General features: G+C 37.3%; 3 protein-coding genes across 6 annotated transcripts; 2 read left to right on the top strand and 1 right to left on the bottom strand.

Annotated features, from left to right (window-relative positions):
• The first annotated feature begins 1457 nt into the window (after nt 1-1457).
• LOC110851306 (serine/arginine-rich splicing factor 3) lies at nt 1458-4806 on the top strand. 3 transcript variants are annotated; one of them, XM_022099031.2, is made up of 7 exons: nt 1458-1618; nt 1717-1920; nt 1991-2024; nt 2114-2160; nt 2246-2318; nt 4009-4140; nt 4221-4806. In XM_022099031.2, exons 2-6 carry the CDS (start codon nt 1746-1748, stop codon nt 4121-4123), a joined length of 444 nt encoding a protein of 147 aa, XP_021954723.1. In that variant the 5' UTR covers nt 1458-1618; nt 1717-1745; the 3' UTR covers nt 4124-4140; nt 4221-4806. The 3 variants fall into 3 exon arrangements, with proteins under 3 accessions (XP_021954723.1, XP_035708855.1, XP_021954722.1); XM_022099030.2 differs by having other exon boundaries at nt 1459-1618; nt 4009-4160; XM_035852962.1 differs by lacking the exons at nt 4009-4140; nt 4221-4806 and adding an exon at nt 2661-3293.
• A 188-nt stretch (nt 4807-4994) lies between these two features.
• LOC110851189 (probable ATP-dependent RNA helicase DHX35) lies at nt 4995-15811 on the top strand. Its single transcript, XM_022098858.2, has 12 exons — nt 4995-5037; nt 5106-5233; nt 5300-5514; nt 12228-12410; nt 13385-13525; nt 13710-13881; nt 13965-14129; nt 14206-14352; nt 14436-14577; nt 14655-15247; nt 15329-15482; nt 15563-15811. The coding sequence occupies exons 2-12, from the start codon at nt 5152-5154 to the stop codon at nt 15687-15689; spliced, it is 2121 nt and encodes a 706-aa protein (XP_021954550.1). The 5' UTR covers nt 4995-5037; nt 5106-5151; the 3' UTR covers nt 15690-15811.
• On the bottom strand, nt 5631-12367 carry LOC110851188 (ceramide phosphoethanolamine synthase). Of its 2 annotated transcripts, none has more exons than XM_022098855.2 (2): nt 12231-12367; nt 5631-7590 (listed from the first exon to the last, which is right to left on the bottom strand). In XM_022098855.2, the coding sequence occupies exons 1-2, from the start codon at nt 12272-12274 to the stop codon at nt 6276-6278; spliced, it is 1359 nt and encodes a 452-aa protein (XP_021954547.1). In that variant the 5' UTR covers nt 12275-12367; the 3' UTR covers nt 5631-6275. The 2 variants fall into 2 exon arrangements, with proteins under 2 accessions (XP_021954547.1, XP_021954548.1); XM_022098856.2 differs by lacking the exon at nt 12231-12367 and adding an exon at nt 7819-8679.
• Nucleotides 15812-16044: the final 233 nt, after the last annotated feature.

Raw genomic sequence — 16044 nt, 5'->3', positions numbered from 1 at the left:
CAATAATAAATTAAGAATTAAATGAACCATTTGCTGAGTCCTTTGTCATAATTCTCCTTGTGAGTGGTTGATATGAGAGAATGGGTTGGGGTGAAAACTGAGAAGGCATTAAATTAATTGCCAATATAAAATTAAATAGGCGGTATTCACCATTGCAAATGCACATGTATGTAAAAAGGATGCATTCATGAGCAACATATAAATTCAAAACCAAACCACTCTACACACAAATTGTACATTTACTCGTAATGAAGCAACAAATTACTTTTGACCATGAAATGAATCTCTTTAGAATTTGTATTCAAATCTTGTCTCACAAAGAGATCTCGCCATCTTTGCCAAATCTAGCCATTTGTTAATTTGTCTTGTTTGATTTTTTGAAAACCGCACCTATTTTTGGTTCTTGGTTAGACATTTTAAATTAAAATTTGGATAATGACCCCTCCTCCTCCTATAATTTCGTCCTATGCGCATGCAGAGAAGAAACAATCTGAATGTTAGAAATCAATCCAAGCCGTGCGTCCGACAGAAGAGATTCATTAATCATCAATCCATATTCCATCTATATTCTTGGCTTATTTTCAATTTCGGCAAAATAAGGAAAACAAATTAGTGGAATAAGCTCAAGTTGAAGAAGAAACCAGTAGCAATAAATTGTGAAATGTCGAAAATATTGACAGCTTGGCATTTTCTGATCAACTTTTGAAATTCATGTAAACCCAATTGGGGTTTCTTCTTATTTATTATGTACGTACATACATAAATACATACATACAAGATTCCTAGAACTAATTATAAGTCAGTCTTGAAACGATCAAGAGTGCATTTTTTGGAGTAAATTTATTGGATCAATCTTACTGAAGATGTTTTCGTTCTATTCTAACCGGAATATATATATTGAACGATATGTAAATTTCTGAATTGTGTCTTAATTCGAACATAATACAAAATTATCAGTTTCGATAATTTCTACTTCTTGTATTTTTCCACTCAGCCTTCGGACTAGTATTTATGACGTGTTGGGCTGCGATTAGAGTTGAAAGATGAGATAATACGGTGACTGGTGACTAACAAGAACAACAACATCTAAAATATGCATTCCTTCTCATATTTACTAAATAAATGAATACTTAATAAATATTATTTGTTGACAGTAAAGTCATCTCTTTACAGCAAGAAGTATAGTTTTCTTTCATAAGATACAAACATTCGCTATCAATCAACATGAGAAATTATTTTCAACAGTTTGAGACAATCAATTTCTTCATTATTCAGTATATACTTCCTTAACGCTGCTGGAAAATTTCTCTTCTTTTCATACCATTAAATAATAAATACTCGGCTTAATTGCTCCAAATTTACGTAAAAAAGTATGCACAAATTCATGAGAGGAGAAAGTTGAGACAAAAAGGAATGTTGGGAGAAAGTTGGGACGGGGGAAAGTGAGACTCGGTGGTGAGTGACGAGTCTGTGCTGTCTCTCTCTGGTGGTGGATGAGGACGACGCCACTCAGGTTTTTGACTCTCCGCCCTGTAGCACTCGCAGCTTCGCTCTCTCTCAGTCTCTCTCCAGCCAGCTAAACAACGGGCACCTCAAAAACAATTTATTTCTAATTTTGGTAAGGTTTCGAAATTGTAGGCATATTCCCCCAATCTTCCCAGCAACTTGTCACGTGTGTGAAGTTGAATAATCCAATGTTTTGTTTTGTTATTGCAGGAATAAACGGACTTACGATTGCAGGAGAAATGTCTCGTCATCGCGACTGGGACTTATCTTGCAAGGTCTACGTTGGGAACTTGGGGAACAGTGCGTCCAAGAACGAACTGGAAAGTTCCTTTGGCAAGTATGGACCTCTGAAGAACGTTTGGGTGGCACGAAATCCACCAGGATTTGCGTTCATTGAGTTTGAAGATCCTCGAGGTGGGTCATATTTTTAAAGAGTTTTTAAAAAAAGGAATTGTATGATGATATGTTTGATATAACGATGCAGATGCTGAGGATGCAGTCCGTCATCTTGATGGGACGTAAGTTGTAGTACAATATTTAAAATTAAGATAAATTAGGATAATATACGAGTTTTTGGTTGTGAGCTGTAGTTTTTGTATTGTTATAGTCGCCTGTGTGGGGTAAGGATTCGTGCTGAAATGTCAACTGGGCGCAGTGAGTACACATTTGTTTGTTAAGATTCTAATGATGATTGTTAGTTAGACAAAGTATAGTTTAATTGTGTTACTTTGTTAAATAGATCCTTCCGGTCGTGGGCGAGGATCTGCTCCACCAAGGCGAGGTGGTGATCGTGGTTATGGTGGCGGAAGAAGGTTTGTAGTTTGTTTTACTATTCATCGTGGGGATATCGGTTCCTATTCAGCAGTCATTATTAGTAGAATTAGAAGAACGGCTAAAAAGAGAATGCAGAGGGTATTATCAGTTATGGTATGGTTCCATATGAAATACCTTTGATGATAAGCAAGGCGAATTGATTAGTATTCAGAAGTTTTCAAAAATCAACTTCTAAGAGCAAAGGTTTGTTTACAACGAGAACGCAGCAGATTGATTAGTAGATATTCTTTGATTTGTGAGAAAATTGTTAAGAGTGCGTGCGTACTATTATCAATTTCAATTATAATAATGTCTGACCCCACTTTTCGCACTTGAATTAGATTAAGCGTTAACTTCGCAACAACTTTAATCTTCCACACCTTGAAAACCATCCAACACATCCTACGTTCAGTCTGCCTGAGTACGACACGACCCTTTCTTCCACATTTCAAGTGTCTACTGGTTACTTGAATGAAAGACTCTTCCTCTGCATTCGCGGTGGGAGTATTAAGGGTCCTGAGACAGCAGCAAGTCACACCCTGGTGAAGCTTTCATCGCTTCTTCGACGGGGACTTACTACTACTGACTCATTCGACGGCCTTCCGTCTTCTTTTGCAATTGCAAACGGGTAGAAACAGACAACCAACGCTACGACAAAACTACACACCCCCTCTCTCAGAGGCAAATGGCACAGCAACTGATCACAGTAGTTACTTCTCTGGCTGGCTGGGAATGACATCAACGATTGATTGACCTCCTATTATCGGGCCTACTTGAGATATGACACCCCTCTCACCTACCCACCTACCAATCCATCTATCCACCCCTTCCTGTGGGTTCTTTAAACAGCCAGCCGATTATCTAGCTACTACCTACACGCACACCATCACCAACTTCAGTTGTATACCGTAGGAGAGAGAGAGAGAAAGAGAGAGATATTAGGAGCCGCTTTGTGTCTACCCCCACCCATCACACCCACATCATCATCATCATCTCAGCATTTCAAAGGTTCCGTCATTTGGGTAGTTTCACATATGTTCTGTCTTTAATTTCATTATATTTTCTATTGATTAGTTTTATTCTACAGGCGCTTTATGTTGTCTTTATCCAACCTCGCTCTCACTTATCCACCCGCCCACCACGTACTCCATCCTCCTCGTTTATCTTTGATTTTTTTCTCGCCAACTCCGAAAAAGAAATTTTCACCATCAGCATCATCAGGGATGATCCTTGCTACTTAACACCTCAATATCGTCCCTCATCAGTCGCTCAGCATGATATCTCCGATCTCATGTAATCCGACGCCGTTTGTAAAATGATGTAACCTTCATCATTCGTTCATCCCCATCGCGGCATCCACAGCGGTGTAATTCAACCATCCATCCATCGTTTCGACCACTTTCTTTTAAAACATCACAATCAGTCAAACTCCACTCCCCAACCCACCACTTCCGCACTCGACTATTCGTCTACCTCCTCAGTAATGTAAACTACTACTAATTCCAATCGAATAGTAATATTTAAACTTTATTTCAAAAAGTGTGCTCGCGCAAAAGAAAGTAAAAATTTTGCCCTTTTAACTAAAAGCGAGTTTTCTCTAATTCAATTATTATTACTCTCGTTGTCTTTGATTAGGCGAGTAAAGTGTTACCTTTAATTAGCAATAATCTTTGGTTCTCTTGTCTTCAGCCGATCTAGGTCGCCAGCAGCAAGGCGTCGCTTTTCGAGGAGCCGAAGTCGCTCACATTCCAGATCACGATCCCGTGGTCGCCGCTCTCGCTCGGATTCTCGGGAACGTCGTTAAAAACCCCGTCTCTTCCGGTATGATGGTTTATTATCAGGTAATAAAACGTATAATATTTTCAAGTTGTTAAAATTACTGATGTCTGTTTCCATTTTAGATTCAAATCTGAGTTACTTGAAAAAAAGGAACTAAATTCATCGTCATCAAATACAAGAATTACATCATTACTTTTCTTTTCAAAATGAATTCAAGCCCTCCTCTAGACCTAGATATGCTTATACATACTTACTGACCAAATTCAAAATTATCTAAATCTATCTGGACATCCATTTTCCTCGTCTTTATGTACTGTATGTATGTACTAGTACTGTCCACTCATCTCTACTGTTACGTACTAGATGATTAACTTAGCATTAGTCTTAATTGTTAATCAATGTTAATGTTAATCTTATTATTTTATTTAAGCAATACCTCTTAGAAACATTCAATAATTTGGTGGTAATAAATATCCTGTAGTAATTTTCAAGTATTTTACGGGAAACAGTTGGGCTTTGTAATTACTATTGTTAAAGTTTACTTTGTATTATTACATTATGTAGATCCTGTCATGGTTTATTATTATTCCCTAACCAACCAATGCTTGTAATTCAAGTTTACAAAATATTCTTCTATTTTCCGTCTCGAGATGTGGGAATTTATATCGTACGACTGTAATAAAATGTTCTATTGTTTTTGAAAGTAAGGATAATGTGCAATCTACTTCACAATCTTTCTTCTCACTCATGTCATGAATGAAGATGATGATTTCATCCCTTATCCTAATAATCATGATGACTTGATACCTTGTTCGCATGCACTTATCAATGTAATAATAATAATTACGATTCGTTGCATTTTCATAGTCAAACATCACTGTCTCAGGCATAAAAATTTGGTGCGGCGGGAGCGGGAGCTAATGTTTTTCGTTCTGATCGGTAAATAAATTCGGATAGAGTTTGTTAAAGATTTAACTGGCTTTCTTTTAACTATAAAATTTGACTAGGTTTGGTTTCAAAGTGCCAATTTTAATTTACCATAAGGCCTTCCCTATGGCTTATCACAGCAACTCGTCAAATAGATCTGGGGGAAGTGGGGGAGGAAAACCAAGGCTAAACTTTTTAAAACCAGCCGGTAAATATTACATTACATATTATGTTTTTGTCAAGAATTAATGTTTGTATCGTTTCGTTACTGCAGATGATGCCTCCTGGGAGGAAGATAAGCCCGATATTGACCCAAACAATGGGACGACCTTCATATTCAACCCTTTTCTGTCCTTATCGCTGGACCAGCAGAAGAAAAAGTTGCCCATTTATCAAAATAAGGATCACATTCTGTACCTTTTGCAACAATACCAGACCCTCGTCCTCGTGGGAGAAACAGGCTGTGGGAAAAGCACACAAGTTCCGCAGGTAATATGTCGTTAATATGATGTGTAATTAAGGTGATTGTATCCCATGAATTGCAGTATATCATATTTTGGATGGTAGACTTGATGCACGAAGTAGTATAAAATTGGGTAAACTCATCAATATCATAACCTATTTTTATTCATAATTACATTCATAAATATATAATGGAATTTGTAAAAAGCATCAAGAAGAGTATAATTACACCAAATCAAAGAAGAATTTCGTTGCTTATTGCGATCACGTCGTTTGATTATCTTCACTGCTAAAATGATTGGAATTCCCTTGATTATCACTGTTTTTCACACGTTATTTATAAATTTTAACTGATAGGAGGGAGCTATAGTAAAATACTTTGCAGGCAGTACTTTTAGCCTGGAAGGAATTTAAAGTCATAAATGATATACATATATAGAGTAAGTAAATAACAATTATAGTAACATGCTATATATGTCATTTGTGTAATAATATAGTCATTTGAGTTATATAAACATATCACGGGACAGATTAGACAGATCTAAAGCAGATCATCATCACATATTTTGATTATCCAATAAATAGAGTAGAAACAAGTACAGTACAACAATATGTGATGTTATGTTAATGAACATTGTGTCTCCCGGCTATACAATAATTAATTACTGAGTCAGACAGGTCGAGTAGTACAGTTTGAGTTGACGTATGTTTTTTTTGTCTAAAACATATTAAGTTCAATAGTTTTACATTTGTCAAATTTTGGCCTGCTTGAATACAACATAGAAGAGCTAAAACAGAGATCGAGCATATCGTAGGTGTGCCTCTGTGAGCATCGATATTGCAATTACCACAAGAAATCCTCGAATTCTAAATGCATACAAAAATTCTCCAGTCCTGTCAAAGAATATGGCAATGAGGAGGATTTCCACCCACGTGTGAGGATTCACATATCTCCAAGCCAGTATTACCATCCACATGATGGGCGACGTGACGAGGTTGCCTTTCATTTGGGTCTCATGAGAAGAAAAGTTGGATGCATTTGTCTCCAAGAGCTTCGTGTAGTTGGGGATGAACCGATTCCAAGCGATGGAGCCAAGCAAGGCTTGAAATCCGTAATTAATTGATAAAAATCCGTACCGATGGACGGATCGAATGATTTGTCGGGATAAGTAGCTAGCTGATAATTTCTTTTGTCTCTTTTGTCTTTTCTTCTTGGAGACATGGGTTGACGACACGGCACCATTCCTTGGCGACACAATGAGGGGAATGGCCGTATAGGAGAATAAGCTACGTCTACGGACAGGGTGCCTCTGGAGATAAAAGTAACACGCGAGGTATAAAAATATTCCACCCACACCGTCGCAAATTCCGTCCACCCAGTATCCCAAACTCTCTGACGACTTGTACTCCTTGACTTGATCCATCGAAATCCCATCAGGAGGAGGGTAGTAAATGTTATTGTCTGTTCCACCAATTGAGGAGTAGGTTTGATTCATAATCATCAGATTTGCCGACGCTAGAGCTACCGTTTTTCTCCGCTCTCTGGCAATAACGCCATCCACAGCGTCCAGAAAGTTTCGAAATTGAAAGAGCAACACCCCAATCCTTCTCACGCAGAGGGAGTCATTTGATATCAGCCTGCTCGCCATCAGTGCCACAAAGACATGGAAGAAAGAGATCATATTGGGTGTAATGAAGAGGTACGAATTTCCCAAATCCGCCCATAGAACAAAGAGGGAGGAGAGGGTGTTGTGCACGTAAAAATCGGGTGGGTCCAACATGAGGTTCTTGACATTGATGGTGCAGAAGGGGGAGCTGTAGCAGGGGTGGTCCGACGAGTTGAGGGAAAGGGGAAGGGTCGACCCGTCCAGGACGGAAGTGACAAAGTAGCATAGGTAAAGATCGAAGAGGGCAAAGGTCGAGATGACGATGACAATCACGAGTGGAAAGATTCTCGTGTGGTGAAGCCAAATGTCGTGGAGTAGATTTCCTATATCGACAAGCTTGCCTTGGGATGATATTCTTTTTCTCCAGCTCTCCATTTCTTCGTCTGCGTCGGGTGATGAAGGTGATGACTGAAGAATCGGGTCATCCAAGATTGTTCTAAATTGAATAGAAAAAAGACATGAAAAAAAATCATGGAAAAGGGTCTCTCGCTATTCTCTGCCAGCTCGTGAATAGGGGATGATTATGCACTGTATAATCTAGTCTTCTCATACTTATAACAGCAAACTAGGCATGCACATTGTCAGCTGGCTTTTGATCTAATCCATGCATAATAACAAGGGTAGGAATAATTTTTTAAAAATGAAGAAATATTTATATACTTACAGTCTTGTCGTCTCAATATGTAATTCTATCATTTCACATGGTCCGATTTAACTGTATTTTCGTTACTATCTCATTCCATTCCAATCCTACTGATAATTTTGATTCCGGAAATTATTGACCACGAGCGGCCACCGGGACTCGTTTTGATTTAAGAAACCATGCAGAACTACAAAAACTACTGCTGTTGCTGTAAATCCTTACTTCTCCATTGGGACGCCTTGGTAAAAAAAAATATTCCACTCACTCTCCCACCGACTGACCCACGTATCTACTTGTTACGTGCGTGTGTGGTTATTCTTTTCCCCTCTAATTTTAACTATGGTTATTATTAACACATGAAAGATGTTAATAAATGTGCACACTACTACATATGAAAAGCAATGAAAAGAGTTGCTTCCTCTGGCTCTAGCTAAACAAGTCTAGCTAGAATCCAGACAATCCGTGCTGGCTCCATGCATGTAGAATGGAATGGAATGATGAGAGAACATGAGACACAAAACCCAGTTTTTTATACCAAGAGTCAAGTGAAGTCAGTTTGGTCAATGGTGGTGGATAAGTATTTATGTGATGTGCTTTTATGTAATAGATACATACGTACTTACGACGAGTCGTCTTTACCGTTTTGGACTGGGAAAGAGGGGTAAAATGAGACCCGGAAAGACCAACCCTCCTTCCCCCTCTTATTCCCAAAGGTGGACCCCCTCGGGGGGTTGGGTTCTTAAATATGAACCATGTCTGACGTATGACGAATTCACAATATGCAAAAACGCTAATATATGTATGTCTGCGACAAGATATTGATTGGTTTCATGCGGCGATGGAAATAGCGTGTGTAGTCGAAGGGAATCCATTATTTATCAATACCATATTATTACTTTCGTTGTCCTTTCGTCGCTAAGGACTGCCCAGTTGACCAATTCTATGGGTATCTTTTATCTATTTACGATTTTTATATTTTTACCTTTTTAGACAATCGTCAGTACACGATTGAATGGTTGAATGTTCTGGATGAATAGTACCTCTCGAATAGAAATGGTAATAATAGTGAAATGCCTGCTCCGACCTGCGTCTCTGATTCATGCAGAATAATCGGTGTTGAATACTAATGGTGGTTTCGTTTCTTGGCAGAGTATAAAGTAGGTACATAATTCTTGGAAGCTGCAATTTCCTATGTTATGATTATTATTTCCATTTGATAAACAATCAAAATTCAAAGGAAAAATGAGTACCAAACTCGGTCGAGTTTATACAAGTAATAAAAACAGAGCTATGAAATCAAACCAATGGGTCTGATTCAATCGGAATGTCATGAGAAAATAAATAACGGACAGAATACAAAATAATAATGACGCTAATAAAACCAAACTGGGAGTCTTATTACACCGTTTCATTCGTCTTTGAGATTTGCATATCGCGAAAGTGTATGTGCATTCGCAATAATATAGTAAAAATAATTTGATTCGAGGGCTGATGATCGGTCTAGATATTAAACCATTCATAATGTACTTTTGACCTGAACATGATCATGATCATCTTGTGCAGGTGCAGGAGAGGATTATGTATTAAATCGACTGGGTGAAATAGGATGAGCAAACTACACAACGGTTTTACAGGCCCATCGAGATAATATTTACAGCAGTCGCCAGCTGCAAAAGCTTTTCCTGTGTTAACAAAAAAATTTGTAATTGTCAATTGTCTGTTTTGTCCTCTCAATTTGTGTGAAATGTTGTGAAAGATGTGTTACATATCTGGAGCTAGGGATTGCAATCCCGGACAATTTTTTAAATCCCGGGAATCGGGAATCCCGGTTTAAGCCGTACTAAATCCCGGGAAATCCCGGGATTTTTTCCCGAAATTCAAAAATTACCTCATAGCTTGAAATTAGTTAAATTTAGGTATACAAAAAGGTACATAACTTTAAAAAGTACAGAATACAAGCATATTTATAATATTTACTTATGCACATACATACTTATGGTTTTTCGAGAACCGTGCATCAATAAGTATTATTATTACATACGGCCTTCTCAAAATCAAGGTAGTGCAAATTAGCAATTATATGGTGGTGTGTCAGCTTGTAAATGTAAAATTTCGGTGCAATGTGATAGTCTAATTTTCCGCCCTTTGTCTTAGCTTCACCACCTGCCCCCCTCAGATCTTGATGTGCTTTGGATATGTGGTAGTGTCCCATGAGTGTACTAAAACCCTGAAGTGGTTTGACTCCATGGCCACATGTGCGCCCGCCACACCCACTCAAAAGGATAAAAACCACAAAAGTTACCAACTTCAAAAATTCACCAAAAATCCAATTTTGTTCAGATTTTGATAAAATTTACATTTTTGTGATCCCAGATACTTGTTTGATCATATCCAGTAGCAATCTCAACTTTTTTGAAATTTTCGAGCTGATGAATTATTCGAAAAAATATCTACTGGATATGATCATACAAGTATCTGGGATCACAAAAATGTACATTTTATGAAAATCCGAGCAAAATTGTATTTTTGGTGACAGTTGAAGTACGTGAAAACAGGGCTTTTTTCGTGTTTTTTACACCTTTGAGTGGGTGTGGTGGGCGCAAATGTGGCCATGGAGTCAAACCACTTCAGGGTTTTAGTACACTCATGGGACCCTACCACATATCCAAAGGGCATCGAGATCTGTGAAGGGCAGGTGGTGATGCTCCCCTCTTTAGAGAGGTGATAAGAAAAATTTTGAAAATTTCACTCCAGAAAACTTCCATAATAATTAATCAACGATTTGCTAGCATTTTAACCTGACCTGAAATGCATAAATTTACGTTTATTATTTGGGTACTATTATGAAAAAACTACAATTGGACAATTCAAAAATTTTATGTTCAAATATATGAACTACCTCGTTCATTCAGCCTTAGATTGATCGAGTAAAATTCGAAATTATATATTTCTAACATGTTAGCTTTTTTGAGCATAACTGATTTCAGATTCTATAATTATACCGAGGGTAAGGTTTATTTCTTCCTTCAAATTTAAATCTGACATCGAAATTAAAAAATTTTAGGTTTCATTTTGTATTGCAAATTTTACTTGCGAACGATAAGATTTAGATATACATATGCTGCGACATGTAAAGAAATGTGGCTTCCCATTTTGTTTAAAGCTTTAATCTTGGAGTTGAGATTGAATTTTGACAGGTTATGCTCATCGAAACTTTTTCTTACCAATAATATAACCGAAAATTATGTAAAACCGCCACTAAAAGTCAAATATAAGGAATTTTCAATCCTGAATGACAAATTGAAAAATCCCGAAATCATTGAAAAATCCCGCAATCCCGGGATTTCAATTCTTAAAATCCCGGGATTTCGGGATCCCGTTTCCCGGGAATTCCCGGGAATAAAATCCCGGGACTGGAACCCCTATCTGGAGCAGGTTCATGCAGTTTACGCACGCCTTTTGTTGATTCCATGTAACACCTCTTACGTACGAAAACTTATGCATAATAAATAATACATGATACGGGTTTTTGAGGTCCCACTAAATACTTAATACCTCAATAATTTTTCACTATCTGCAATATACATACATACAAATTTGTAGATAGTCATGAACAAACGTATGCTGCAGAGGACTAAAGGCGACGATTTGATAGGAAATGTGAACTTTTCACATTTTGCGCATTCCCAATAATGGCTATGCTACTAACGTGGACAACTGTGCGAACACGTGCAAAAACTTATAAATATCATTCTGCAATCTTTCTGAATACTCAATTTGGACTCCTTGTAACCCATTCCTTTGCATTATGGATGGAATATTAGAGGGAAGTTGGCAATTTGACATTAGAACCGGATGGATTCTCACTTTCTTGTGTCATGCAAATGTCAATATTAATGTAATATTCAAATTACAAGGTTGGATGCGGGGATTGCTGCTTGATTGCGGATTGATTTCTTGAGCTGAATATTATGTTACCATTATTACCGTCATTTCATAATGATTCCTAAGTATACATTACTAATATAAAATATAAGGTTTCCTATCCTAACTTATCCGTGATTAATGGAGATGGAAATTTATATTTGATTCAAACTAAGTATGTACATAGAAAGGTCATATTAAATAGTTAATGAAACTGGAAATGGAACAATCCTATCTGATCATAGGAAATTAGGAATAACATTTGCCTAATTCCAGTCAGCATTCAAGGTGAAAATTGGTGCTTTTAACTGCCTACATATGCGCTCAAGTATGCATAACATGTAGATACACAAATTACATATTTTGACAAAAACAAAATGAGAAATGGAACAGTTGGCGTCATGCATGCATTGCCTTAAAATGTTTCTGATTTCCTTTTATATTGATGAACATATTTTATTCTACTATTGTATGAATAACTTGATGTATTTATTACCAAAATCCAGTACCTGTTGGAAGCTGGGTGGGGGATGGGCGAGAAGATGATAGGCATTACTCAGCCTCGCCGCGTGGCTGCGACTTCCCTCGCTTCCCGTGTCGCGGATGAGATGGGGGCCGTGCTTGGCGACGAAGTCGGATATGCGATCAGATTCGACGAGAAATTCAACCCCAAAACGACCAAAGTGAAGGTAATTTATAAAATTATGTATGTATCTTAATAAAATGTACGAAGGATCCAGGTTTATATAACGCTACTTCTACTGACAAGTTGTTTGAGGTAAAATACCGGGAATTTTTAGAAATTACTAGCATGATAGATCCGTAGTCAACACAGCACTAGTTTTTTCATCTTTCCACTTGTACACTAAAAACGACACATTATTTTGTCACGTCAAATCCTGGTTAACAGAGAATGAACGAGAAAGAGAACGCCTTTTCTCTTTTTCACCTGGATGAAGAGTGTAAAGCGTAATAAAACGCTTATCTCTCGCTGCATGATGATACCCATGAACTGTTAAATATTGTCGTTTCCATCATCTGCAGCCGGCTGAAGGTAGTTGAAGGTGGTGACAGTTTTAAATTTTATGACTGGATATAATAAAATGCATTAAAGATTGATGATTGAGACCATAATTTCAAGGTAGTTGGGAACGATTGTTATTAAATGCGTAAATTTTGAACGAGTCGGAGCAGAAAATTGGGTTGTGTTCACCTTTGTGTGCTGTACTTACTTATTTGAAATATTTTTCATATACAGATCGATAAAATTCATTCATGTGGATGAATAAATATCGATATAAATTGTAACATGCAAAATATTTTGGACGGTTTCGAGATAGAGTTCAACAGACAAGAAGTATTAAATCATGTGTGTGTGCAGAAATGACAGGAATGACAATTCACATTTTGTAAGACATGACTTTACAATTTGTTATGCAATACTTGGCATTACTAAACATAAAGGCAAATACAAAGTGTCTTGAGCAAACAAAATCACGGATCTTTGTTCGCTTACGTAGAATGAGATGCATGAAGTATGCATGCATACACATAAATCGGGTCAACCATACGTATAAATGAACATGGAGAATTTCCACATTACAACATTATTATGCGATAAGATCATTTTTTACGTGTGGCTTTTTTTATTCGAATTTCGTAGTATTTGACGGAAGGGCTTTTAATCCGGGAGATGATGAGCGATCCTCTGCTTCGACAATATTCAGTCATCATGCTGGACGAGGTTCATGAAAGAACTGTCAATAGTGACATCCTGATGGGACTCCTTCGTAAAATATTAAAGGTGAGTGAGTACAAGTGTTTGCTCGCTTTGTTTTTTATTGTTATTACAACTTATGATATTGGTTGCATGATAAAGTTGATGGATTGTGCATGCATGCAATGTGATTGAAATGAATTTTAGCAATGTGTATAGTATATTTTCATTTGATGTTACATAATTCGCAATTGTTAATATGAATTTCCAGGCCAGAAAGGATTTAAAACTCATTGTGTCATCGGCTACAGTTGATGCAGAGGAATTAAAACTCTTTTTCGAGTTGAAAAGCAAAAAGTCCAAAGATCGTAAAACTAAGGAAACTTCCGTTATATTGAGTGTCAGTGGACGAACTTATCCTATTGAAATATGCTTCAGTATTGGTAAATAAAAATTTTTATAATATATGTATAGCTGGTAATTATTTGTATAGAAATATTTGTTAATATCATTGCATTATATGCAGATCCGGTACCTGATTATGTCAAAGAATCTGTAAATACTGTTGTGAAAATTCATGAACGTGAGGACAGGGGTGATATACTAGTCTTTCTCACTGGCCAAGATGAAGTCGACACTGCAGTTAGTCTTTTAATGCAACACAGTACTACCATGAAAGAACGTGGGGGATGTACGTATTAATTTCATTAGTGATGTAACACCCCGTTTAATAATAATTTAATAATTTGCAATTATTATTTTTACAGTAGAAATGACCGTTTTGCCAATGTATGGGTCTTTACCTGCTCGTGATCAACTCAAGGTTTTCCAGTATCCACCAAAAGGACATCGGAAAGTGGTTGTATGCACGAACATTGCGGAAACATCGATAACAATTTCCGGTATCGTTTATGGTAAGCCAATGAACTGAAATACTCTGCTATTTTTTCGATAACAGTCAGTATGCATTAACTTTTCATCATAATCTATTTTGCAGTGGTGGACTGCGGATTTGTAAAAATGAGATGGTTCAACCCCGAAAGTTTTACTGACTCTCTCGTAGTCGTTCCAACTTCCAAAGCATCTGCTGAACAACGAGCAGGTCGAGCAGGAAGAACAAAACCGGGAAAAGTTTATAGGTACACATAAATCTGACTGTAATTGATTTTTAATTGAAATGGGCAATAATTATTTGAGTGGTTTTTGTTTGCTCTAGGCTGTACCCAGAGCACGAGTATGAAAAACTTCCTACTGCAACTTGCCCTGAGATTCAGAGGAATGATTTAGCACAGACTGTACTTCAATTAAAAGCATTAGGGATTGATAACATTGTTAGATTCAACTTTCCATCACCACCACCTGCAAAAAACCTTATTTGTGCCGTTGAGTTATTATATGCCTTGGGAGCATTAGATTCTCGAGGAAATCTCACTTCCCCTTTGGGAGAGCAAATGTCAGAGTTTCCGTTGCCTCCCACATTTTCAAAAATGCTGTTAACCTCAGGCGAATATGGTTGTGCCGAAGAGATTACGACAATTGCTGCCTTACTCCAAGTTGAAACCGTTTTCCAAGCTCCGTGGGGTCAAAATGCAATGAAAGCTAGGATGACAAAGCGGAAGTTTGAAGTGGCCGAAGGTGATCTCTTGACCCTGTTAAACGTCTACACTGCATACATGGAAGCTGGAAAGACAAAACATTTTTGCTCACAAAACTTTTTACACTACAAAAGACTACGACGAGCGGAAGAAATAAAAAAACAAATGCTCAAAATGCTACATCGCTTCAAAGTACCTATCGAATCTTGTAAAGGTAGTAAACAAACTCTTTATACCATTTGAAATCACTGAAACTCAATTTGATAACTAACCGAACGATTCATTTTCATTTTAGGAATAATTGAACCAATCATTAAATGCATTTGTGCTGGGTTTTTTCCTAATGCTGTCTACCTCCATCATTCCGGCTATCATAGAACGGTTCGTGGGGATTTGCCCGTATTTGTCCACCCGACTTCTTTATTGTATACCCTTCCCCAACCCCAGTGGTACGTGGTATTGAGATTTAATTTGCCCTGGAAGTATCCATTGAATATGCTGCTATATAACTTTTTGTTTTTAAATTCAGGTTATTGTTCACTGAAATTATTCACACTACGCATATCTACATGAGAGACCTCACCGTTGTTCAACCCCAATGGCTGGAAGAACTGGCACCTCATTTTTACAAAAAGACAACCGAAGTTGGGCATTAGTTTGCATGTCTGATACTACGAAATGTTTAGACATGATTCCAGTCGCTAATAGATTTTTATTTATTGTTGAATTCTATTTTGATGAATTTTAATAAATTTTTAATAACAAATATAATAACATATGGCTACTATTGAATACAGTAATTATGTAAATCATCACATACCACTCTTCCTCAGTTCACACTAGCTTATAAATAGTCTCATCTCACCTCGTGTAAAAGTCTCGTATCTGAGGTACGTCTTACTGATATGTGTACATGTACTAATAAGCTGGTGCTGTACTCAACTCGGAATGCAAAGCTCTATGTAAATATGTAGATAAAGCTGAGGAAAAGGTGATAAATTAAGCTTGGCG

This window comes from Folsomia candida, unplaced genomic scaffold, assembly GCF_002217175.1.
Source record: "Folsomia candida strain VU population unplaced genomic scaffold, ASM221717v1 Fcan01_Sc006, whole genome shotgun sequence".
Classification (NCBI taxonomy): Eukaryota; Metazoa; Arthropoda; class Collembola; order Entomobryomorpha; family Isotomidae; genus Folsomia; species Folsomia candida.
The sequence above is the reverse complement of the archived record's forward strand: the minus strand, read 5'-3'. Positions and strand labels throughout refer to the sequence as shown.